This window comes from Schistocerca nitens, chromosome 11, assembly GCF_023898315.1.
Source record: "Schistocerca nitens isolate TAMUIC-IGC-003100 chromosome 11, iqSchNite1.1, whole genome shotgun sequence".
NCBI lineage: Eukaryota > Metazoa > Arthropoda > Insecta > Orthoptera > Acrididae > Schistocerca > Schistocerca nitens.
Window position 1 is genome coordinate 166,458,395 of NC_064624.1, and position 27,999 is coordinate 166,486,393.

The 27,999-nt window shown below is 41.9% G+C and overlaps 1 protein-coding gene across 2 annotated transcripts in view; it reads left to right on the forward strand.

Annotated features, from left to right (window-relative positions):
- The window catches only part of LOC126213104 (ankyrin-3-like), a 54,030-nt gene that overhangs the window by 13,601 nt on the left and 12,430 nt on the right, over nt 1–27,999 (forward strand). For both annotated transcript variants that reach the window (XM_049940707.1, XM_049940708.1), the window contains 2 exons: nt 16,627–17,188; nt 21,571–21,720. In XM_049940707.1, the coding sequence (XP_049796664.1) occupies nt 16,627–17,188; nt 21,571–21,720 (712 nt within the window). The remainder of the gene's footprint in view (nt 1–16,626; nt 17,189–21,570; nt 21,721–27,999) is intronic.

A 27,999-nucleotide genomic window follows, 5' to 3' on the forward strand; every position in this document is an offset into this window, starting at 1 on the left:
CTTAGAAATATTTTCCTTATGTTTGGTTGTAGTAGACACCTTCGACGGAGGAAAGCCATCTTTCCCCCTGTATGTCTGCCTCTTAAATCCGCCTTACTTTGTCCTTCATCTGTAATTTTGCTTTCAAGGAAGCAAATTTCCTTCATCTATTTTGTGATCCCAGACTTTGACGTTAAATTTAACGCTAATCTCATTTCTGGTATTCTTCATTACGTTAATCTTTCATTTGTTCACACTAAGTACATATTTGCATTCATTTGACTCCCCATTCCATACAACAGACCTTATAATTCTTCCTGGTCTTCACTGACAGTAATGTTTTAAGCGAACCTTCCCCATGGCACTTTATAACCATGACTGTTAATCCAACTCCTACATTTGTCTTTTATGTTCATTACGGTTTCCTAAATGTACAGATTAGACAGTGGGGGAGAAACACCGTTTCACTACCTTACACCCTCATTAAGCACATCTCTTTTCTCATAGTCTTCCGTTCTTATAGCTTCTTTTGTGTTCCTATACATATTATTGTATACCCAAATTTCCGAGTATTTCTAGTCATATCACGCTGTAGAACGCTTTTCCTAGGTCGAAGAATTCTATACAAGTATCCTGATTCTTCTTAACTCCTGAATACATTACCAAGTGGAATGCAGCACTTGTCGTCTGGGTTCTGTCGTGTTTCCTATGCACCTACGCTACATCTGTTCTCCAGAACAGAGCTTTCTCTGTGGACCAAAGTCTCCTCCAGCCACTCACCCTCCCACAGATGCAAGACTCTTAAGCTCAACATCGAGGTGATAGCATACAGGAGGATGGCACACTGTAATACTTGAGAATCGAGACAATCCTCTTGGCTGCCAGATCTGTCCTTTCGTTCCTCGCAATTCCGATGTGTCCTGGTACCCAGCAAAAGGACACCTAAATCCCCAGTCGTTGTAGATGGAGGGGGGACTAGCTTCCCTGCTGAGTACAAAAGTTTCACAGAGTGAAGGGAACTTAGAAAATCGGATGAGACAAGAAATTTATCACTGGAAGAACGTCTCACCTACGCCAATGACCGCAAGATCGCATAAAATTCTGCATAAAAGACAGTAAACGCTTAACGCAGTATGATCTTGAGGGCAAGATCTGTAAAAAAAAACAAGAGCAACCAACAGGGTCCCTCCGTAGCGATACATGCATAAAAACAGCTATATTGTTGTGGTGCCCAGGTAAAATGTCAGAAAATATGTCATTAAAAGCGGAAGCAGGAGTGTAATCTCTCTTGTAGCGCCCCAAATCTAAAATCACTCTGGGTCTCTCCAGTAACCAAGGCAGTTAAAACCCTGGGTTTGGGGCAGTACTGGCTCCACACTGAGGGACTCCAGCACATGGTGCACGTGGATCGCAAATGGCATTGTGGCTCTTCAACGGTTCGAAATTAGGGGGATGAGCAACATTATAGAGTGTGGGTGAAGTTGGAGCTGTGAGGAACTTGCATGCCTGATGCACTAGGTGGAGCTGCTGGTGACCCCCCAGCCTCAGCACATAGGCTGGGTATGGGACTGGCCCTATAGCGACCTGTGGCCAACTGGAGTCCCTCAAGGTGGACAGTGTCAATTCAAATCGAAAGGCCTCGCCAATGCATAAACCATGCACCCATAGTCCACCCATGAACGCATGAAAGCTGTATAAAACTTCAATGCTCAGATACACATTGCTGCGGATCAATGCAAGTTCTTTAGCTGTCAGAATCTACATTCCTAAATCAATAGCTAGGGTCCGGGGTCTCTCCCAGGAATGCTGGTCCCCATGTGCCACAATGCATCCCTTGTGCATCAGCTCTCATCTGTGACAAGATTTTAGCTGACATTCCTGATGAAAACCTCCAATAGAATCTTCTGAACCTCAAAGATCCATTGCTCATCTCATGACTTCCTATCATTCGAGCTTCTGAGCAGGCTGCCACAGCAGCAGCTTTTATCGAAGACCCAACTCTGGTATTTGCCACATAACCCAAATTGGAAGCTATGCAACATTGGTTGTAGCCCAAGTCTGGAAAAGTCCTCAATGCCATTTCCACAAGGTGAATTGTGTTACTAGGTGTTAGTGTGCCTACAAAGCTGAAATTTGCCACACCTCCACTTCTATGTCTGTGGACTGGTGACTGGGCGACACTAAGGAATATTCTTCCCAGCCATATTTTACAGAAGCGACACTGGTACAGGCTATACTCTTGCAGTCTACTCAGTTGCTTTCTATACAAGCTAAGTTGTAATGCAAGCCAGTCAGATTCCAGACTGACACTGGGTCATCAGCTACAGTAATCGACTGGGCTACACAAGCCATTAAGTCTCCTCCAGGCACTCCTTCACAACAAAGTTATGTAGTTTCAGTAACAACACCATTTCTGTTACAGGACATATCTATTTGAGGACTTTTCTATAGCAAACGCTACTGTGGCGCCTCAGTAGCTCCAGCTTGGATTCTGAAGGTTGTGGCACCTCAGGTCTCAAACCTATCCACCATAGACTTATTCCATGCCTTGGGGCTTGAGTTCTGCGCCACCTCTGATGCAGTCCAAGCCCTGGGCCTCTTCCTACACCACCTACATCTTGGTTAAATTAGGACCAGTGTTCTGCCAGTGAGCATCCTGGGATTCCATATATACCTTACACCTACTGCAGCTCCAAAATTATTTAAGGTCTGTAGCGTCGAGTTTGCATACCAGGATAAGCATCAACAGGACTTGCAACATCTTCAGGATGAGGGCGTCTTCATCCCAGTAACACACAGCCAATGGGCCCTTCCAATTTCACTGTGGAGAAACCATCAGGCGCTGGCTGCATTTGTGGTGACTTCCAGGACACTGTGAATGCCCAGTCTGTAGTCGTCAGATATACCACTCCCATGCTACAGGACACTGTTTACATCTCGCAGGGTCTATGGTATTTGCCAAAAATGACCTTCATTATGCTTATTTGCCAAAAATTACCATCATGATGCTTATCTCCACCTCACACTGCGTAACGGCTCCCAGAAGACTGTAATCATAACCATCATAGCCACTCCTTTTGGATTGCTCCAATACACATAGCTTCCGTTTGACATCGCCGAAGTTACATCAATTTTTTGGAGGTACTATGTTGTTGTTGTGGTCTTGTCCTGAGACTGGTTTGATGCATCTCTCCATGCTACTCTACCCTGTGCAAGCTTCTTCATCTTCCAGTACTTACTCAGAAGGATGGAGGTTGCAGTAAGTACTGGGAGATGAAGAAGCTTGCACAGGGTAGAGTAGCATGGAGAGATGCATCAAACCAGTCTCAGGACTGAAGACCACAACAACAACATAGTACCTCCAAAAAATTGGAGGTTGCAATCTGCAATCTGCTTCGTGTATTCATCTCTTGGTCTACGATTTTTACCCTCCACACTGCCCTCCAATGCCAAATTTGTGATCCCCTGATGCCACAGAACATGTCCTACCAACCGGTCCTTTCTTCATCTTGTGGTGCAGTTCTTCTTGTTGTCTCCGTGCTTGCTAAGAAAATGGGATGAGAAGTTCCGCCTTATGCAAGACACCTTTTTTCTCTTGTTTCACCCATACATGTTTCAGCACTTTTGTGCTATCATCAGTGGGTTCATTTTTATTTTAACTGTAAATTTGTTGTTATCATATTAACATTTTCGTCGTTTACAACATTATGTAAAAGTTGCATTTATAACTTAATTGGCATTGGTTAAAAATAACATACCTTACATTATATTATTGTCCTCTTATTTTGGTAGCTGTTATGCTACACAATATACAACATGTCATCTGCAAACAGCCTGTGATGAGCCTAAGTATGGCTAAGCAAGAAATCCGGTCTTTGCATTCCAAAAAGCAGACTCTGAATATTGAATTATACAGATTGCATTTAGAATTAGCTAATCACATAACATACCCACCATTTTTTGACGAACTAATATACAGGATTAGAACATACACTGAGACCATAATAGGCAGAAAACAGACAATCCAACAAAAGAAACTCACAAAAATGCTAAATCACACAAACACCCACCAATCCCACCACCAATAGAGCCAACACACCTTTCACAAAAGAGTGATTAATCTAACAGACATAAAATTATCTGAACAAGAAAGCAGCCTACTCGAAAAGGGTCCCAAACATAACATTAACACAATGGTGTCACATAGGACAATAGAAAATATCATAACAGAAACTGAAAACATCATAAAGCAACAAGAAACACTAAACACACCTGAATTTAATGCAAACCTAACAAGAGAACTAGTTGCTGAGGAAATAAGAAATATAATCAAAGAGAACAAAACCACCATAAAAGAAAACACTAGGACTCCTGAAGAAAAAACCTACATAAAACTACAAAATAAATTAACACAAGAAAATGCCATCATCACAAAATGTGACAAAGGTAATTCAATAGTAGTCATAAACAAACAGGAATACATTAACAAAACATTAGACTTCATCCAAAGCAACAACATCACAGAATTGACAAGTGACCCAACAAACCGATACCAAAGTAAGTTACAGAAGACCCTGAGAAACATAGAAACAATTTTCACAGAAACACAGATTAAAAAAATGATACAGAAAAATCCCAAGGCCCCCACCCTAAAATCATTGCCTAAAGTTCACAAACCTGGAATACCCATACGTCCATTAATCAACTTCACCAAAGCACCAACATACCACTTAGCCAAACACACACACACTCTGCTACAGACAATATACAAATACACTGACAACAGAAGGCTAAAGAACTCAAGTGACTTAATAGAAAAAATAAAAAATGAAAACATACCAAACACAGCAACATTGGTTTCATTTGATATAATTTCAATGTACACACACATCCCAACAGAAGAAACCATCAACATAATAGAAAGAAACCTCCAACTGCAAGGAAACATACCCACAACACACATACAAGAAATATTAGCCATACTTAGGCTCATCACAGAACAGAACTACTTCACATTCAACAACAGATTTTACCTTCAACAAGATGGACTACCCATGGGATCCCCAATCAGTGGCCTCCTAGCTGACATTTTCCTCAACCAGATAGAAAAACAAATCTTTGACAAAATAGTAATACCAAAACAGTACAAAATAATATATTGGTACAGATACGTAGATGACATAATTTGCTTAATAGATGAACCACTGTCCCGCATAAAAGAACTTCATGATAACATAAACTCCATCCACCCACAAATACAATTCACCATAGAAACACAAACAGATGAAAAACTTAATTTCTTAGATCTCACTATACACAAGAGAAACAACAAACATGAATTCACAATCTACAGAAAACCCACACTCACCAGCACCATTATTCATAACCAATCCAATCACCCCATAACCCACAAAGAAGCCAGCTTCAGATATTTACTTCACAGGCTGAACAAAATACCCATGAATAAGCATGACTACACACAAGATCTGAACACAATAAAACAAATTGCACAGGAGAATGGATATGATGCAAAGAGAGTAGACAAAATAAACGACAAAATACAAAAACAAACAGCACATAACCATGAAACACACACACATACAAACACAACTCATCACACAACAAATCGGCAGACAGTAAGCAACAAATGGCACATAATGACTTACAACAACAAAGCCACACACAGGGTGGGTAATATACTAAAGAAACAAGGACTCAACATAGCATACAGAACCAACAACACAATACAGAGCAGACTTGGAAGAATTACCTCCAACACTGACAAATGCAGCCAGTCTGGCATCTACCAACTTACCTGCAACTGCTGTCAATCTGTATATGTGGGCCAAACATGCAGGACCTTCAGAACCAGATATAATGAACACCTCAGAGCACTGAAAAGCAATAGCACACACTCAACATTTGCAGACCACCTGGTAGCACACAACCACCACCCAACAAACATTGAAACTGACCTTCACATCCTAAAAACTAGCAGCAGCCTATACCAAAAATTAACTATAGAAGAAAACTACCACATCCAAAAATCAATAGCCCAAGGAAAAAAAGTACTCAATGAATACACATCACTGTGCAACAAAACTCTCTTCGCCACAATAGAAGAACTATACAAGTAAAACACACACACACACACACACACATACACACACACACACACAAATCCTCTCTCTTTTCTTTCTTTCTTTATTTCATTCTTTCAGTCTCTCTCTCTCTCTCTCTCTCTCTCTCTCTCTCACACACACACACACACACACACACACACACACAATCTCTCTCTCTCTCTCTCTGCCCCAGTACTCATCACACACAAGCAAACCCACATAAACCACACACAACTAACACCAAATACAATTCAAACTCGCGCGCCTCAGCTAGCAGAACACGCTGCGAAACAAATGAACGCCACACAGCCACAACAACACGTAATGGCAGCGAAAACTCTGCTTATGTTTTGAGTATTCGAAAAACTGCATTACCACACGAACACAGGCAAAGAAGTAAGCCTATTTACTTCGCCAACAAAACAGGAAAACATACCACAACCTCAAAACTGTAAGTTACAGAAAGAAAACATGATAGTCTTATTTCCATTCGTAAATACATAGCAAATAGAAAATAAATTATGTTTTGCTGTTTGCAGATGACATGTTGTATATTGTGTAGCATAACAGCTACCAAAATAAGAGGACAATAATATAATGTAAGGTATGTTATTTTTCGCCAATGCCAATTAAGTTATAAATGCAACTTTTACATAATGTTGTAAACGACGAAAATGTTAATATGATAACAACAAATTTACAGTTAAAATAAAAATGAACCCACTGCTGATAGCACAAAAGTGCTGAAACATGTATGGGTGAAACAAGAGAAAAAAGGTGTCTTGCATAGGTCCTTTCTTCTTGTCAAGTTGTACCACAAACTCCTCTTCTCCCCAATTCTGTTCAATACTTCCTCATTAGTTATGTGATTTTCCCATGTTCAGCATTCTTCTGTAGCACTACATTTCGAAAACTTCTATTCTCTTCTTGTCCAAACTATTTATCATCCATGTTTCAATTCCATACATGGCTACACTCCATACAAATACTTTCAGAAACGACTTCCTGACACTTCTATCAATTCTCAATGTTAACAAATTTCTCTTCTTCACAAACGCTTTCCTTGCCATTGCCAGTCTACATTTTATATCCTCTCTACTTCGACCATCATCAGTTATTTTGCTCCCCAAATAGCAAAACTCCTTTACTACTTTAAGCGTCTCATTTCCTATTCTAATTCCCTCAGCATCACCGGACTTAATTCGACTAAATTCAATTATCCTCGATTTGCTTTTGTTGCTGTTCATCTTATATCCTCCTTTCAAGACACTGTCCATTCCGTTCAACTGCTCTTCCAAATCCTTTGCTATCTCTGACAGAATCACAGTGTCATCGGCGAACCTCGAAGTTTTTATTTCTTCTCCATGGATTTTAACACCTACTCCGAATTTTTCTTTTGTTTCCTTTACTGCTTGCTAAAATACAGATTTCATAACATCACGAAGAGGCTACAAACATGTCTCACTCCCTTCCCAACAACTGCTTCCCTTTTGTGCCCCTCGACTCTTATAACAGCCTTCTGGTTTCTGTACAAATTGTAAATAGCCTTTCGCTCCCTGTATTTTACCCCTGCCACCTTTAGAGTTTGATGGAGAGTATTCCAATTAACATTGTCAAAAGCTTTCTCTAAGTCCACAAATGCTAGAAACGTAGGTTTGCCTTTCTTCTAAGATAAGTCATAAGGTCAGTATTGCCTCACATGTTCCAACATTTCTATGGAATCCCAACTGATCTTCCCCAAGATCGGCTTCTACCAGTTTTCCCATTCGCCTGTAAAGAATTCGTGTTAGTATTTTGCAGCTGTGACTTATTAAACTGATAGTTCGGTAATTTTCACATCTGTCAACACCTGCCTTCTTTGGGATTGGAATTATTATATTCTTCTTGATGTCTGAGGCTATTTAGCCTGTCTCATACATATTGCTCACCAGATGGTAGAGTTTTGTAAGGACTGGCTCTCCCAAGGCCGTCAGTAGTTCTAATGGAATGTTGTCTACTCCTGGGGCCTTGTTTCGACCCCAGGTCTTTCAGTGCTCTGTCAAACTCTTCACGCAGTATCGTGCCTCTCATTTCATCTTCATCTACATCCTCTTCCATTTCCATAATATTGTCCTCAAGTACATCGCCCTTATATAGACCCTCTATATACTCCTTCCACCTTTCTGCTTTCCCTTCTTTGCCTAGAACTGGATTTCCATCTGAGCTCTTGATATTCATACAAGTGGCTCTCTTTTCTCCAAAGGTCTCTTTAATTTTCCTGTAGGCAGTATCTGTCTTACCTCTAGTGAGATAAGCCTCTAGATCCTTACGTTTCTCCTCTAGCCATCCCTGCTTAGCCATTTTGCGCTTCCTGTCGATCTCATTTTTGAGACGTTTGTATTCCTTTTTGCCTACTGCATTTACTGCATTTTTATATTTTCTCCTTTCATCAATTCAATAGATCTTCTGTTACCCAAGGATTTCTATTAGCCCACGTATTTTTACCTACTTGATTCTGTGCTGGCTTCACTACTTCGTCCCTGAGAGCTGCCCATTCTTCTTCTACGGTATTTCTTTCCCCCATTCCCGTCAATTATTCCCTTATGCCGTCCCTGAAGCTCTGTACAAACTCTGGTTTAGTCGGTTTATCCAGGTCCCATCTCCTTAAATTCCCTCCTTTTTACAGTTTCTTCAGTTTCAATCTACAGTTTATAACCTATAGATTGTGGTCAGAGTCCATATCCTCCCCTGGAAATGTATTACAATTTAAAACCTGGTTCCTAAATCTCTGTCTTGCCATTATATAACCTATCTGATACCTCCTAGTATCTCCAGGATTATTCCATGTATCTAACCTTTTATGATTCTTGAACCAAGTGTTAGCTATAATTAAGTTATGCACTGTGCAAAATTCTACCAGACAGCTTCCTCTTTCATTTCTAATCCCCAATCCACATTCACCTTCTATGTTACCTTCTCTCCCTTTTCTTATTCTCGAATTCCATTCACCTGTGACTATTAAATTTTAGTCTCCCTTCACTACCTCAATAATTTCTTTTATCTCATCATACATTTCATCAATATCTCCATCATCTGCCGAGCTAGTTGGCATATAAACTTGTACTACTGTAGTAGGCATGGGCTGCATGTCTATCTTGGCCACAATAATGCTTTCACTACGCTGTTTGTAGTAGCTTACCTGCACTCCTATTTTTTTATTCATTATTAAACCAACTCCTGCATTACCCCTCTTTGATTTTGTATTTATAACCCTGAATTCACCTGACCAAATGTCTTGATCCTCCTGCCACCGAACTTCACTAATTCCCACTGTATCTAACTTTAACCTATCCATTTCCCTGTTTAAATTCTCTAATCAACCTGCCCTATTAATGGATCTGACATTCCGCACTCCGATCTGTAGAACGCCAATTTTCTTTCTTCTGATAACGACGTCCTCTTGAGTAGTCCCTGCTCGGAGATCTGAAGGGGGGACTATTTTACCTCTGTAATATTTTACCCAAGAGGACACCATCATCAGTTAACCATACAGTAGAGCTGCATGCCCTCGGGCAAAATTACGGCTCTAGTTTCCCATTGCTTTCAGCTGTTCACGGTATCAGCACAGCAAGGCCGTTTTGGTTATTGTTACAAGGCCAGATCAGTCAGTCATCCAGACTGTTGCCCCTGCAAGTACTGAAAAGGCTGCTGCCCCTCTTCAGGAACTACACACTTGTCTGGCCTCTCAACAGATACCCCTCCATTGTGTTTGCACCTATGGTATGGCCATCTGTATTGCTGGGGCCCGCAAGCCTCCCCACCAACAGCAAGGTCCATGGTTTAAAGGGGGGGCGGGGATGAGCAACACTTAAAGGGCGTCTCAGGGACCGTGAGCTACCTTGACAATTTTCTGGTTGTTGGAAAGTATACAGCTGATGTTGCTCTTCTCCCCATTCACAGAAGCTTACCTTCGTTGTTATCTTGGCAAATGTTCTTTTTCCATCCACCAGGTCGAATATTTAGGACACATCTTCAGGACATCAGGCATATGGATTACACCACATTGTGTGCCTGCCATCCAAAAATTACTGGTCTCGATAGATGCATTCCAGCCGAAGTCTAAGTCAGCCAAACTGCTATAGACCATTCATGCCTCATGCTTCAGCGATTCTGGCACCACTCGCTCTGTAACAGAGTTCCCTGGAAGTGACCATCCTAATGTAATAAGGTGTTCCAAAACCTGAAGAAGGCCCTCTTCGACCGACTTGTCTCATGGCATACAATCCAACGAAACCATTGGTATTAGTGGCTGATGCTGACTGGCACACTTTTGTCCCATATTGATAATGGCGTGGAGCGACCCACAGCATTTGTATCCAAGACACTTACAGCAGGACAGAGGAACCACATAGAAAAGGGGGCTTTGGTCATCATCTTTGGCAGCAAACGCTTCCATGCCTACATCTATAGCCGTCGTTTCACACTCATGACAGATCATAAGCCTCTAATGCGACTCTTCAAGTATTCAGCAACTTGCCACTGTGGGCTCTGTTTCTCTCAGGATATGCCTATGGTATCCAATATCACCGTAATGGCGCCAATGCCAATATCCTATCGCGATTTCATGTCAGCCAGAACCCAGAATTTCATGAGGGTCCAGAAGTCTGTTTTCATGAGGACAGAGAGACTGCCATCACCAAAGACCTATCTTCCAATTGATGCACGCCTTGTGGGATAACACACAGTGACAGGCCATGTCCTCCAGGAGGTTTTTCATTATACAACAGAAAGATGGCCTGCAGACAAAGTAATCTCTCATGTAACCAGACCAAGCCTTCTGTAGCACGCAGCAAAAGTCTTTATCCTTGCATCACATTGTGCTGATAAAGGTCGCAATGGGCCACGCTCAGGTCCTCATTCCCAGAAACCTATGGCATTGGGAAGTCATTTTGACTCTCCTAGCAATACATCGACTGGAAGGGTATGGAGACAATGCGAGAATAGTGAAAGAGTGCCTCACATGTCAAAACAAGCAAGCTGTGCCCGCCTGTCAGTATTTTCCATCGCCTCCAATGGTGACTCATTGGTCCTGTCTTCATTTGGACTTTGCTGGCCCATTCCTTGGATCTGTGTGGCGTCAGATTTTGAATGTGAGCAGTGGGTTCTCCTTTGTGTTTTTCATGCCATTCACAACCTCAGTGAAGGCGATCCAAATTGTTGCATGGTTGTTCGCCCTTAAAGGTGCCCCACAAGCCTTGGTCACTGACAATGGCCCCAATTATCATCAGCAGAATTCTGATTCTTGCTGTTCAATTTAGTTTCATCAGTCCACATGGTCAACCTCATAAATCACCATTTTCCCTAGAATCAGAACAGCCCCATGCCTTCTTGGATCAATGGATGGTGTAGGTTTTCTTTGCAGGATCCAGTGCAGCTGTAGACACCCTCCCTTTATTCTCCATTTGATTGGGCAGGCAATGTTTGAATTTCAGTTGCTGCAAAGAGGCTGTCGCTGCTGGCATATCCATGAAGTATGGGCCCATCATGGATCCAAACTACTAATGGGTGCCATAACTCCTTCTTGCACTCCAGACGCCTGTAATGCGACTCTCTTTGCGCCATCTACCATTTCCCCCACCCAAGACCTCCTGTGGGCAGCCACAATTCGTCACGCTCTCATCCCATATGAATAGAAGTGGATCCAGTCCCCCCCCCCCCTTCCCCAGAATGGTGAATGCTCCAACACGGTCGAGGCCTCCAGGGCCTGCTGTGGCCTAGATGCACTTTTGGGGGAGAAGGGCGGGCAGCGGCAACATGAATTACGGTTGTACCATGTATGTCACAGAATGTAACGCTCATACAGTCCATAGCTGCCACGCAAGATTTTCAGAAGGCGCACTAAGAACTACAGACCAATAGATATCTCGACAGGCAAAAGTAAGAGGTCGCTGGCCTTATCACAAGACCGTGCCCGTATCCGGTCACGAGTTAGAACGGGACAGCACAGTTCTTCCTGGAGAATAACTATTTAAGGAAACCCAGGGATCACTGTGGACAGTACCCATCGACGGGAGTTGGCTGATTCATGCTATTGTCTATACGCCATCGATGACGACAATGTAGCGGCGAGAAGTAGGCTTCTGATAGCTCTCACCGAGTGTTGGTCATTTCAATGTTTAGTTCCGGCTCCAGGGATTTAGGTGGAGTCAAATCCACAGAGTTGAATTTTGTTCTGAAACGGAGGTATAGTCAGATTGTAATTATAAATTGTGACAAACAGTTAATTTGCCTTTCGAACGGACAATAATGAAACTAAGAAAATTTTTTGCTTCAACTGGGATACTCAATAACGAAAAAGAGATGGATTTTGCAGAAATTATGAGCTCCACAGTGAGAATAAACAGCTAAAGGGTAGTTCTGTTGTATGAATGCATAAACCCCACAGGAATTCCCCCACGTAGATGCAGCACAGTCATAGGCCTGTCCTCTGAAACATGCTTTATAATTGCACGAAAGTTACCCATGTACTTGTCATCTTGTTTGTCAACTTCAGTAGGATCTAAGTCATTAAGGGGGCCTTAATGCAATCTCCTGACATCCACAGATAATCACCACATCGATGAGAGGGTCTAGCCCTTTTCTGTTTCCTTCCCACCTGCTCCACCAAGCCTTGGTCCTGGCGATGTTTCATATCTTTTGTCTTGTTCATCATCATGTGAACAAAATTTTGACCGTGGATTAGAGTAACTATATAGTAAGTACTGCACGCCTGGATGTTGAAATATTGATCATGCTTCCACACCAGAAACTTGGAGTTTTCCAGGGCTGTAACATTTTGATTACTATCTTTACCAGATTTGTCATAGCGAAAAACAAACAGTACTTACAGAAAACACCGTCCTCTTTGGCAGAGTATACTAAATAAAGTTGAATGTACGATATTGGCAAATTTGCAAAGTGAGGGGAAATATATAAATTGCATTAGGCACAGAAAAGTTTTGGAATTGTTGTAGCTTCATGTGGTAATCAAATTTTTTGATACTTAGCGATCAAATACTTATCTCATAGTTACAGCCCAATCGTGTGTTGTCTCCACGCAGCCAAACATTACTATTTCCAGTCAATGATCGGCTCAATTGGACCAGAGGACCCAGTCCACTCCATGTAAACACAGTCCACACCAGTATAGAGCTAGCACCAGCTTGCACTGTGTCTTGTTGACAGCTTGGGCCTGGACTTCGTGATCCAGTCAGACCAGTCGTCTAGGGTCCAACAAATGTGATCACGGGCACAGGAGAGGGGCTACAGGGGAAGTCGTGCTGTTATGCAGTTGCACTCACGTTGGTCACCTGTTGTCATAGCCCATTAACGTAATTTCGCTGCACTGTCCTAAGAGATGCGTTTATTGTATGTCACACATTGATTTTTGCGGTTGTTTCGCGTAGTGTTCCTTGCCTCTTAGAACTGACAAACGCCGCTGCTCCCGGCCCCTAAATGAACGCCGTCGGCCACTGCCTTGTTTGTGGTGAGAGGTACTCTCGGCATACTCTTGACGCCGTGGATCTCCAAATGTTGAATTGTCTGACGATTTCCGAAATGGAATGTCCCATTTGTCTACCTCCACCTTCTAATCAGTGTTCAAAGTTTATTAATACCCGTAGTGCGGCTATAATCAAGCTGGAAACCTTTTATGTGAATCACCTGAATACAATCGACAGCTCGGCCATTAAACTGCCGCTTCATACCTTTTGTATGCCGGACTACCGCCATATGTGAAAGTGCATACCGCTATCCCATGATTTTCCTACCTCTGTGTGGATGTGGCAGCAGGCATCTCTCGTAGTTTGATTCTCGAACTTCAACCGTGGACTTCCTCTGGTATTTTTCTGATGATATATAAATGTCCATTGCACCTAAACAGATAATCAACAAACCCCTTCTAGCCAGCATTATTTTATTGATTTCGTTGTTTGTTATCTTATTAGTCCCTTTGACTTTTCACGGTGTGCCTTTAACAACACATTTCAAAAGTATTACGTTTTACAGTTCCTTATATCACAGAGTCCAGGTCTCACATTTACAAGATGCAACACTACAAACACGCTTTTGGAAGCATTTTTCTGGTGTGTTACCAGTCAGTTTTAGAGGCTAACATCTTTTTTCCAGGTTTTGTTCTGATTCTTACTTTTTCCTCGCTCGTTACACCTCCAGCGATTTTATTTCCTAAATAAGCAACAAGGTGTCAGAGTACGTGGCCATCCACGACAGGTACTCGGACGCTGATTTGTCGTCGTTTTGTCACAAACCATTAGTAATACAGTTTCGTCATGACTTTGTCCACCTCATTTAAGGTGGAATCTAAGATGTGCTGGATCAAATGGTGTCGTTAAGGATATGTGGGTATTCACGTGACTCATTATTTTGACACAGGAAGAATGTCGTATTGTTGTGCTGACTTGTGAAGAGCAATATTCCTACTAGGAGTACTATGTGGGTCATTTTTGACCCACGTTACCCGCCTCTATAATCATCGCACGACCAAACGCTCCCGTGACTTTCAATCATTTATGGGATTGTACAACTTACCAAAATTTCATCCCCCCTAGCTCACTCACCTAGAAGTACGAAAAATTTATCTATTATACCAGTAGTACGATGTGGGTCATTTTTGACCCATACCTATTTAACGCACAGTTTGATATCAGTAATACCGGTTTTCTGTCACTAAATATGATCTGGGCACGCCTCGACGTTATTCGCGAGCTGTTAGGGTACATTATACTTTGGGCCAAAAAGAACGTTAAATACAAAGTATTCGGTTGTCGAATGATACTTTATATCAGCGAGGCTTTCCGTTTTCTATGGACTGGCGACGTGCAGACCTACGCGAAGTAACACTGCAAAACTACAAAATAACATGTGACATATTATACTTCATTATTTTCATCGTGGCAGTGACAGTATAACAGAGGTAGTGGCGGAGGACATACGTTGCCATATGTAATTTTATTTATATTCGAAACAGGCTTATGCCTCTTGAAACTATTTTATTGGTCTTGACACAGCTGCTGGTCTAAGAGATTATTCATTTATTTGTGTGTATGAGTTCTGAAGAAGGCTATATTATTATAGCAGAAACCACGGTCCAGATTTAAAAGAAACAAAATTTAGTGCAACTGTGGGCTGTTTTTCATTCGAGACAACATATTATACAGTGCAGAATCCCAACGCCCCTCCTACACTACTGTCTGGAGCACTGCTAACAGTTCTCTTACACTACAGCAGATGTCAGTCGCGTCGCCCTTATGGAACGTCACGACTGACAGCTTCCTCACCTCCATTAAACAGGCAGATGAGCGCTGAAGTGGAGACGACACACTGTATGCAACACACTCACAAGTCAGGCGACCATCTTCTCACAGATTACGATGGGAAAACGTAAAAGATATCCGTATCCTGAGTAACATGCATGCTGGATGTCAGAAGAATGAGAATTCTGAGAAGTAACTTCCAGAAACAGTGAAGTTTTATAATGACACTAAGGATGGAGTCGATGGTTTTGACCAAATCGCTAGATACTACAGTCTCCGAGTTGTTACACAACGATGCTCTGTAAGTGTCTTTTCCTTGACCTCGCCATGATTAACGCTCGCACAATTTTTAAGTTATGTACCTCTCAGAAGATTTCCGGTCGGGACCTTATCCTCAGAGTAGCAGATGACCTCGCTGCCTCTTACATACTGCAGACAAAAGTCAGTCTCCCCTTACAGCCACTCGATACTGCCAATGGCCAATAAGGAATTAGAAGGTCTTCTCAAATTCAGGTTTCCTGCAGACAACAAAACAACAAAGGGAAATAAAACGTCAAGTGCAACAAGTACGTGTGCAAAAGATGCCGAGCAAAAACTGTTGTCGGCTTTCTGAATCGCTGAGTAGGCAATTCTGTCACGTCCTTTTTCTTAAATATACTTAAATATCTATAATTATAGGCTGAAGTTATTTGTTCTTATGTTTTATTTCCTTCATTGCAATAACTACAAAAAATGCAGAGCATTTTAGTCACCTACTGCTTTTCAGAATGTTTCACAAATATTTGGTGCTTATCTTATTCTTCTATAAAAGGAAAAATACTATTAATACTCACATAAACAATATGTTTTGATTCTGTTTCAATCTTTTTATAAAGAAAAACATTACAACATTGCTTTACCAAATTTACGAAAGATTGTGGAATTTCTTCTGTAACATTTAAAATAAAAAAAAATGTTTACTTAGAGAAAATTTATATTTGACCATGTACTGTTCATTTTAGAGACGTATTGTCAACATGAAGACGCTTAAAATACCACCCAAATACGAACAAAATGGTGGTTTTCTACTGCGGGTCAAAAATGACCCACATGGTACTACCAGGGGTTTGGCGAAGTCTGGTTCTTTTAGTGTTAGGAAGTGATGGTTGACGCAGATCCAGTTGTGGTTCAAGCATGTTCTCACACGGAGGGTGCTGTGCAAGGGGGAGGGTCTACTCAGTGACGCTGTGTTTCAGAATCGCCCACAGCAGGACAGGTCCAGGAGGTGAAAGAGGCTGCAGCTGTGGACCTGGGCACCCTGCTGGACGCTGGAGGCAGCGCCGTGGTGACTCTGGTGGCGGGCGACACCCGTCTGGCAGCGCACAGGGCCGTCCTGGCCGCCAGGAGTCCCGTGATCGCCGCTGTTTTTAGCCACGGCACGCTGGAGGCCGCAGTCCCAGACGTGGGGGGCCCGCTGCTGCGCCACCTCGTGGCCTACATGTATACCCTGCAGGCCCCGCAGCTGGCCAGAATGGCCCCCCAGCTGCTGGTCGCGGCTGATAAGTACGGCTTGTCAGGCCTGAAGGCACAGTGCGAGCAGCAGTTGGCTGCACAGCTGTCTGTTGAGACTGCGGTGGCCACAGCTGTGCTCGCTATTCGGAACTCCTATAGCACCCTTAAGAAGGCCGCCGCCGCCTTCATAAAGACTCATATTATGTACGTGATGGCCACGAAGGGCTGGGCAGATGCGCTACATTGTCAGCCTGAAGATTTCATTGAAGTGCTCAAGCTGCTGTCTGAGCCACCAGCAGAAACCAGGTAAATACAAGAGAAGCATGTCTACGTTGTCCAGTCCTGTGTAGTTCTGTGTGTGTGCGTGTATTTCCAGCTCCTTTACGTGTATCTGTGCAGCAAAATACACCATCACTGACAGACATTTTCTGATATCTCGCGATGCTTTCATTGATTTCTCATGTTAGTTTAATGTTGTTGTTGTGGTCTTCAGTCCAGAGACTGGTTCGAAGGAGCTCTCCATGCTACTCTATCCTGTGCAAGCTTTTTCATCTCCCAGTACCTACTGCAACCAACATCCTTCTGAACCAGCTTAATATATTCATGTCTGGGTCTCCCTCCACAGTTTTAACCCCCCACGCTGCCCTGCAATACTAAATCAGTGACCCCTTGATGCCTCAGAATATGTCCAACCAACGGATCCCTTCCTTCAGTCAAGTGCTACAAATTCCTCTTCTCCCCAATTCTATTCAGTATATCCTCATTATTTCTGTGATCTACCAATCTAATCTCCAGCATTTTTCTGTAGCACCACATTTCGAAAGCTTCTATTCTTTTCTTGTCTAAACTATTTATCACCCATCTTTCACTTCCATACATGGCTACACTCCATACAAATACGTTCAGAAAAGGCTTCCTGACGCTTGAATCTATACTCGATGTTAACAAATATCTCTTCTTCAGAAACGCTTTCCTTGCCACTGCTGGTCTACATTTTATATGCCCTCTACTTCGACCATCATCAGCTACTTTGCTCCCCAAATAGCAAAACTCATCTACTACTTTAAGTTTGTCATTTCCTGATCTAATTCCCTCAGCATCACCTGATTTAATTGAACTACATTTCATTATCCGCCTTTTGCTTTTGTTGATGTCCATCTTATATCCTCCTTTCAAGACACTGTCCTTTTCTTTCAACTGCTCTTCCAGGTCCTTTGCTGTCTGTGACAGAATTGCAATGTCGTCGCCAAACCTCAGAGTCTTTATTTCATCTCAATGGATTTTAATTCCTACTCTTAATTTTTCTTTTTTTTTCCTTTACTGCTTGCTCTATATATAGATTGAATAACATCAGGGATACGCTACGGCCCTGTCTCAGTCCCTTCCCAAACACTGCTTTCCTGTCAACCCTGTCTATTGTTATAGCTGCCATCTGGTTTCTGTACTAATTGTAAATAGCCTTTCGCTCCCTCTATTTGACCCCTGCCACCTTCAAAATTTGAAAAAGAGTATTCCAGTCAACATTCTCAAAAGCTTTCTCTATGTCCGCTAATGTTACAAACGTAGGTTTACCTACCGTTAATCTATCTTATAAGTTGTAGGGTCAGTATTGCCTCACATCTTGCAACATTTCTATTGAATCCGAACTGGTCTTCCCCATGCTCGCTTTCTACCATTTCCATTCGTCTGTAAAGAATTCGTGTTTATTATTATTCTGCTGTTACTTGTTAAACTGATAGTTCAGTAATATTCACACCTGTTAGAATTAAAGAAGTACTAGATCCAACTGGGTTTATTACCGGATAGGTTAGGTTAAAAAAATCATTGGAGAACTTAATTATTCGTAGATTTATAAATGGTTTTATCATTATTTGCGGCCATTAGATGTGCTGAAATGCATATGTGCAACAGCCTTATAGGTTCTGGTGTAAAGTATCTGAATAAGCGGTATATTGCTGTGAAGAGGGTAGGAGCTGTATCAGCAGTGGGGTGGACACAGTGATGTGCTGCTCACAACAGATGTACACCAGACACAACGATGTGTAGTGTCAGCAGCCATGGCAGCGACCTGCAGGCTTTATTCTGTGTGCTGTGCAATTCACCAAAATCTCTTTACTCAATATTACATATATTGTTGTCTGCTGTCTCTTCTGGTGTTCACAGTGAGATACTTACAACCGACATATGCTGCATAAAGGAAGGATGGCGTTGATCAACAAGCGTGTAGTCCGGCGTTAACACCAGGAACTCTGCAGCGCAGTTCAAAGAGATCAGAAAAGAATTTAAAACTTTCCATCTCTGATGTTGTCATGACATAAAAATTAAACCTTGGAAAAAAATAGGTGCTGTACAGAAGACGGTCAGACTGATCGCTATTTCCACATCACTACTGCAGTTTGATTTCTATGTTTCTCCTTCACTTTCTATGTTCATTTCTGAAATATACCTACGGTTCACAGAACAAACTTTGTTTATTCTCCCCAAGTAGTAGAGTGTTATTAGATACAGGTCTTAAGATGTGTGCTAGAATCCAAGAAGAAGGGTGCGGTGCTGAATCGAATCATGAGGAAGACATCCGTTTCAGGACGTGACACAAGTACGTCTGCAGGAAGCTGTAGGTACTTACTCCTCAAACAGCCTGCGGCCACTTCAGGAGACAACAGACCAGTCTCCGCAACCCAGAAAGATCCACAAAATGCGCAGATCCACACAACGCTTCCCATTTCCTTTCGCCTTGTGTTCCGTTGTTCCAAAGGATATGTGCTGTAATTTGGACATTCCCATTCTCTAGCACATTAGGAGAGGTGGTTTTATTAGTCAAAACACTGTATTTGCTTCTTGGTGGAACATCTGTCAGTTGTCTACCAACCTGGCAGCCTTGCTTGTAGTTCTCTATGCTGTTTCTAAAGGCTGCCCAAAGAACTTCACAGTGTTAGGACATTCCCTAGCCCATACATTGCAGTTACTGATACATCTCCCACAATATGAGTATTCATAAGACCTTTTGTCTCATTATCATTTTCTGTATGCTGTATCACTGAACAAATGCACCATAAAATCCTAATGCCCAATAGTTCACACATATTTGCTTTTTGCAGATGTTTTGTGTGTGTGTGTGTGTGTGTGTGTGTGTGTGTGTGTGTGTGTGTGTGTACAGTAGGTTCAGAAATTTCCTTTAGAGACTTATATGATTTGTAGAGGGGAGTGAGTACTGGAATCCATGTCCAGAAACAAACCGTTTCCCTCCTACGACGGTTTCAGTTCAGATGTTTAACTCATCCACTTCTGCTTGAGCAGCTAAGTTAGGTGTGATGCAGTACAGTTACTAGATAACAATTCGAAAGAAACACAACGAAAGATTCCTTTATCAGCTAAGCCTCCTTTTTTGTATTATCACTTAAATATTACGTGTTCACATTACTCCAAAACAAAAGATCAAGCTAGCGTACTGTACATGCAGAAGGTAATGTTTAAGTGTTAATGCAAACAGGTGTGTGGAACTGATAAATGGATGCTTAGCTGTGTTTACTTTCGGACTGTTACCTAATAACTGTATTACATCATGCCTAATTCACTTCTTGAAGCAGAAGTGAATGATTTAAACACGTGAACTCAAACTGTCGTAGAATGCATACAGTACACTTCCAGACGGGGTTCCTGTTCAACATATTACGTTCTCTCCCCCCTCTACAAGTCCTAGTAGTTTGTAAAGAGAATTTACGAACACCCTATGTATGCTTCCATCACTGATAGAGTTTCCACTCATCGACCTGTATCTTCTCCTCACTTGTAGCAACCACAGCTTACTTTAGTCACATTTAATGACTGATAATGATTTAATGCGTATTTACACAACATTGCATTGTCTCCTGTGTTATGTAACCCATGTCTCCTTAATTTAAATCCAACTCTTTCCTTGGTTCTACAGGAAATCTTCTTGTCACAGTCTGATAGAACTGTATATATAGAATATAAGAATTAAACATAATTTCTATTTTCATTCGAATAACAACTTCTGACTAGATATCACGCATAAGTGTATGAATAGAATGCTGCTGTTTGCCTTTTTTATCTTACTCATTGCTCAATGTTCGCTAGTTTATTGAGAGTGCTCGTTGGCTAATGTGAAACAAATATATTTACTTGCCTATTTTGGTGACAGTTAAATGTAATAAGGGAATAGCTGCACAGTATCACACATCTGTATCCCTTGCTTCTCTAAATTTCTTTTGGTGCACAGTTCAGAATCTGCTCTTCTGTAATTTACCAGCTGCGCATCCTACAGCCAAGTCCCTAACAGCTACCGATACGATCTGATGATAATGGTACAAGTTGTACATGTAAAGATTATTTCCATTTTTATTTCTGTGGGAATGTTGTTTTTATGTATTTAAACTACGCTGATGACTAGTTGTCATATCAGTTCAACCTAAATGTTGACCTTAGCATGTACCTTTTATTTGTACTTTAATTTATTCAGCCTGTTGTTTGCTAAGCGATGCTACTAGTGTGGGGGCTAAACCGATTAGCACAGGGGTAAGTCCTTCGTCTCAGAGGACCCACTACTGATGTTGAAAGTGTGTGTTCTGTTAGTTGTGTCTGGACAAATTCTCAGCAGCATTGTCTGCAGTAGGCTGCCCTCTGTCCTCCGTGTGTACAGAGTGACCACACCCTGTGTCTCTGCACAGCACTCCAGCCACTGGAGACAGCGAGGTCACCCCGACCAGTCAGCTGCACATGGGCCACAAAAACTGCAGCAGGGCTCCTGTTCCAGCTGCAAAGCACACAGCTACCTGCCCCACTCCCACATTTGACGATGCTTCCGTCTCTTTCCTGCGGTGAGTACTGTCGCTACACATGCACGATTTCCACATTCATCATACCACTTATGAGGGCGTTAGCCAAGTGATCTTATCCAAAAACAGAATCTCACTTTATTGTATTTTTCGATAAAATAGAAGTTACAATTGTCAAGAAACGGCATTTTATTTGTTAATTTTTGATGTTTGTGTAAGCATGTATCATAGTGTTTCTCGAGATATTTTTCTGGGAACAGAGTGTGAATTACAACCTGTTCAGACCACAGTTGGTCCATCCATGCAGTTATTTGACAAAGGTACCATAAACAACTTTTACTCTCCAAATGTAGTGAATGGTCTGTCAGGTGAAAGTTATCTTATCAGTGGTGGTTTCCCATCTCCTAAAGTAAATTTGTATAAAATTGGTGTTACAGCTACATTTATGCATTATAACTAAAAATATTACTTTAATGCGAATAAATAATTATGTACAAGTTAGTTATGGTCGTCAAAAGGAAATGATGATGGGTCATTATGAAGGAAAAGACGTAAAACTAATATCCATCAGCAGAATAAGGTTATGGAATGTTGTAGAGTGAAGCTAGTTGGCCATCCTATCAAACGACCTCACTTGACTCAAGCTTTCAGCTGTCAGTTTTATTTCCATGTTTGTTTTGCAGAAACTATAATTGCGTTTGACAGTATATGCCCGAATAGCACCATTGGATGAATGGCGTCTGTAAGAGACGGAAGTTCAGTCTGCCACGAGAGCTGAATATGAGATCGGCTGGCAGTAGTCCTTGGAAATCATTTGTTTGGAACATCAGCCTAAATGAAACTTTAAGTCACACGTGCAGTCGTGTGGTGAGGCAGCCTAGTAGTAAAGGCGACTGCTTGTGATGAGCGAGAAGTCCGTATTCGACAGCCAGTATGGGACAAATTTTCGGTGGTCACTACATAATGGTCAAGATGGCTGCTCGTGCTAATCAGGCAATCCTGCTGCGCGTGTGGTCGGGTGGAGTCGTGTGTAGTGGCGTATGACGTCTTCTGTAAACAAATTCCTGCAATTGACGGTGTTTCACAGGTGTTATGGGTACAGATCTTGATTCAGCATTGGGAAATTTCTGCGAAAATGCATCCTGATATCGACTTATCTTTACGCAAATCGATTGTCGGTGGTAGCAGATAATGGTAGTTGACTTCACGAAAAACTGTGAGTGCACATTGCATTACATTTGTTACGTATTTAAAGACCTGCTACCTGACATTTTAAAAATCATGTCGTGCATTATACAATTTTACATATAATACTGCATTGTTCTACATCACTAGTAAAATTAGTTTTGAGCTATAAAAGGAGGGTAATAACAATGAATTACAAAGTAAATTACATTGGTTGTAGGAAATAGAGTATTAATAAATGATAGTAATTTATAACAGAAAATAGAAACATAGGAAAGGAATGATCTCCAAATATCATTTTACTTTTAAAACAAAATATAACATATAAATTATGATTTGTGTGCTTGCCATTCCATGTGGGAGGGCCTTGGCAGAAACGTTACTAAATGAAATATATCATGAGTGACTGCGAGTGTATTTGTTTATACTGTCTATGGAGTAGTGACACTTATTAGATCTTATCTAGGGTGTACTATTGCACTAGTTGTGTTGCAATGGCTAGATGTAGTTACCCATATACATGTCGTATGTGTGCTGTTATCTTGTATGTTTGTGAGCATGATGTTTTTATCTTTAAGCAGTGTCATAGGCTGGAGTCGAACCACAGAACTTAAACTTGAAGATTTGCCTCACCATATAGCATATTCCTTAGATGTAATGAGTGTCTCAGTTCTTCAATTAGTCGTTTTCCTTCCCGTTTTTAACTGTTGTATTGAAAATTCATATCAGGTAAATGAAAAAATCACATGCGATGCCTCCTTTCTGATAGTTATCTTTTTTTGTCTGTTTTAGCTATTGAACCTCTTATAATATGATGTTATTGCTGTGCTTGTGTCATTTTCTGTGCCCGCATCTACATCAATGTCTGTGATGTGTCTGAGTTTGTGTCCTCCCAAGGATCGTGTTGTTGTGGTTGTTATGTGCTTGTCTGAGATCTGCCATATGAGTTCCCTCGTCTGTAGATTTCGTGCAGTGTTCTTGAAACATTAACAGTTGCGTTGCTTAGAGCACACTATTTGTGTGGGTCTCGTAGCATTTCTTTGATGTCGTTATGCTCTGTTACAGATCTTATATGTGTGAGGGTGTTGAATGTAATGTCACATGTTCAGGAGACCTATATGCCCCACACGTGCATGTAGTACTTTAGCTAAGGCCCACTCCGTTCAAGCCCAGTCGCAATGTGAACAATGGCATGGGTGGATCCGTATGCTTGTGATGAAGCTGTACCTGTAAATTGTGGAAGACGGAGAAAACACGATGACCTTTGTCGGTCATCTCCCAGCCCATTTTTCAGGTGTCAAGGTGGCAGTTATTTAATTGACTCATGTCTACAATGTTTTCTCCTGTTATTCGTGGAATCTTGTAGTGTGTACCCCTCTTGACCCAGCACACCACCGCTCTGTGGTAGATAATGACGTCAATGCGGCAAGACCCCAGATCCACACACAAGGCTTCTACTGACGTGGTGCCAAAAGCACGCAGCATTCTGAGTAGCATGCTCCTCTGTCCTAGCCTCACTGTGCTTCTATAGGCCACTGGACACAGGCAGTGTGTTTATGCACCTGCTGCGAAGCATAGTAAGGCTTCCAAGAAAGCTGTGTCATATGTTTGTAGCGCATGCACAGGGCCATGTACTGATTTCATTGCCAATGCACTTACTGTTAAAGTCAAAGACAATGAATTTTGCACGTGAACAATGCGTATACATGCCCACAATTAGCAACAATGACAGTGTTCAACATGCCTTCTTAATATAATTAAGGTGTAATACAATAAGATATTGTGTGACATAAGAATTTCTTTATTATTCAAGGGGATAATATATGGGAGCGAAAGAACTTTTGTAAAGTATATATTTTGGTACAAAGTCCGTAAGTGAATTTAAGGAAACACAACGCCTGCTCCACAGAGATTCCAGTACTTCGTGCTTTGGTGAACCAGGACAGTCAGCCATGGGCATGCATAAACTGTGGATCCAATTTACATTTAAAAGCCTCGTACGCCATAGGTGGACTATACACACACAGTAATACGTAATCATGGAAGACAGAACACTTATTCTGAAGTTACATCACGAACTGGAAACTGACAAGCATTTGCCAAATGTCGTGCATGAAAGTAATGCAGGTGATGTAACACAAAAAGAGGTGCATGCTAACAGCCAACGAGAAGAAAGAATCGAAAAAATTATTAAAGAGACAGACCACAGCGAGAATCTGTAGAAATGCCAGGTACCTCTCTGCTTGAGGTGACAAGCAAACATGCACACCGCAAAACATACGATATTGTTAAACACAGTGTACATACTGTCGAGGAAATACTTTAAAATATATTGTATGTAGTATATTCAAAATTAGTGGAATTTCGGTAAAGTACGTAACAGAAAAGGAATTATACCAATTTATAGAGTTACGAAAGCTTGAGGGACGCAGTCCCAATAAAATATCAAAAAGCGATGAGGGAACTACTTGAGAAGGAAACAAATGTTAGAACAGAACACAAAACAAATTACGACAGAATTTAAAAGAATGGTCGAGAATTGTGTTAGTAAGTATATCAAGAAGAGAGCAGAACGTGTGTCGAGGAAGACTTTTGTTATGCATGATTCCAATAATGTACAGGTAGATGAAAGTTAAGACCTTTCTCGCTGACAGCTGTGCGAACGCGTAAAACACCTTACATAAAAGATCACAAGCTATGAAAGACTAAGTGCCTACGAATGATAACCTCAGAAACGGAGAGGCTTCGAACGTGCCAGTGTCTTCGGCATCTAGAGAAAGTGGCTGGAAATCAGTGAAACCAAGAGCAGATAGTGATGTGTCGAGCGCCCACAACTCATCTCAGAACACCGAGGTCAGAGGTTTGTACAGCAGGGCAAGTGGTGATTTGTTGCAGATCTGGCGACACAGTATAATTCTGGTGCCGGCACAAGTGGTTCACAGCACAAAGTTTGACACAAGTTGTTGAATGTGAATATTCATACTATATGACCTGATACAAGTTTGCCTGTGGACAGAATTAAAGCATCATTGTTGGATCTTGTCCTCTCGTCTTGTGTAGGGTGCCTAATGGATGCTGCGTTCTCAGAATGCTATACAACAATTCAAGCAAATAACTTTAATAGTTTTACTTCGTTAAAGCAGATTGACAATACTTAACTTTAATGTAAAAAGGAGTCGCAAGCGATGGGCGAAATGCAATATAAATTAGTCTAGTGCAATATGCAATGTTCAGGCAAGTATGTCTCTCAGTTTGTTGATCACAAATATCAGTTCTCGTAGCAGTCTCTGCTAGGCCATGCTAATGCTGTCCACTAATGTCTGGCCGAGGCTGGCAGGAGCGGCGCCTATATTCATTTCTTGCAGTTGTCACTCCAGTCATGGTGCGGTCCTAATCAGTGCACCATTGGCCCATGTCGTTTCACTGCCTTCTCTGGTCTTGCGTTCTTTGTCTTCGTTCTGGCGCCAGTGGTTACACCAGAACAGTCATTACCACTGTAGTGGGAGCAGGCTCATCGAGACTGGACAGTGGATCACTAGAAACGTATGGTCTGGTAGGATGAATCATGTTCTTTTGGTTACATTATGCTGATGGCAATCTCCAGACATGCCATCATCCAGGTGAATAGTTACCCAAAAGATGCACAACATATATGCTGGACAGTGAGAGCTGGACTATGGGGTGGGTGTAATCATCTGGGCTTACATGACATCTGTAACCGATGCCACCATGACAGCTGAGGATTACCTGTACACTAATGCAGATAACCTGTACATTTTCACGCTTTATGTCTTCCTCAACGACGATGACCCTGTCACGAAGAGAGGATTGTGGTACAGTGAGTGGAGGAGAATGATACTGAACTCGTCTTGTCTCGTCCATATAATTTGCATGGTGTCAACCTGATGGAACACATCTGGCTCGCTATCAGACGGCACCTCCACTCTTACAAAACAATAGTCCATAATTTTCGAGAGCACAGTGTTGTGTAAATGTAGAGATAACACACACATAAATTTAATCAGAATTATGCACAGGAAGGCTAAATAAGGGTGACAGTTATACTGAATCTTCTGCAAGGTTCGCAGAAGAGCTTCTGTAAAGTTTGGAATGTAGGAGACGAGGTACTGGTAGAAGTAAAGCTGTGAGGACGAGGCGTGAGTCGTGCTCGGGTAGTTCAGTTGGTAGAGCACTTGCCCGCGAAAGGCAAAGGTCCCGAGTTCGAGTCTCGGTCCGGCACACAGTTTTAATCTGCCAGGAAGTTTCATTAACAACCTTGCTTGATTATAGCCATATATATATATATATATATATATATATATATATATATATATATATATATATATAAACACAAATTTACGTAAGTCAGAGCTTCCAGATGAGCAGGAATTCCTTATGCAATTGACTACTTCTTACCACGAGGAAAAAGGAATTTTTTCTTCTTTCTTAGAGTACCTTTTACATGTGAGTCTAGTAATACTAGTTATGGCAGGCGAGAAAATGAATCAGGTCTTAGTGCCCTGCATTTTAAACAGTACAACCATTGGTGCCTTAGACTTTCACAGACATAGCAGAGGCTAACAGTCGAATAAACCCGCAGGTGGCCGGCCGCGGTGGCCGAACGGTACTTGGCACTTCAGTCCGGAACCGCGCGACTGCTATGATCGCAGGCTCGAATCCTGCCTCGGGCATGGATGTGTGTGATGTCCTTAGGTTAGTTAGGTTTAAGTAGTTCTACGTTCTAGGGGATTGATATCAGATGCTAAGTCTCACAGTGCTTCTTCATGCCGCAACTGCCAACTCTCCACAAGAGCCCATACAGCCACATCTTAAACCGACGCGAACAGTCCACTTTTCCCCTTTCCCTCTAGAGGGAGACACCGAAGCCTTCAATTGCGATAACGGCGCCACCGCCAGAAAACGGAGGGCAACTGCTTGACGCTACGTGCTGTGGCGCGCGTTTCAAAGCTAACTTTACCATGGGTCACCAGTGGTCCTAACACCACCAGTCCCTAGCAGTTCCAGGTCTGAGGACGAGGTGCAGATTGTAGAATCGCTCAAGGTCCTATATCGTGCTGACGCTTCAGACGCAAGTCCTGGATACCAGCACTCATGGTCACACTGAGGCATAAACTG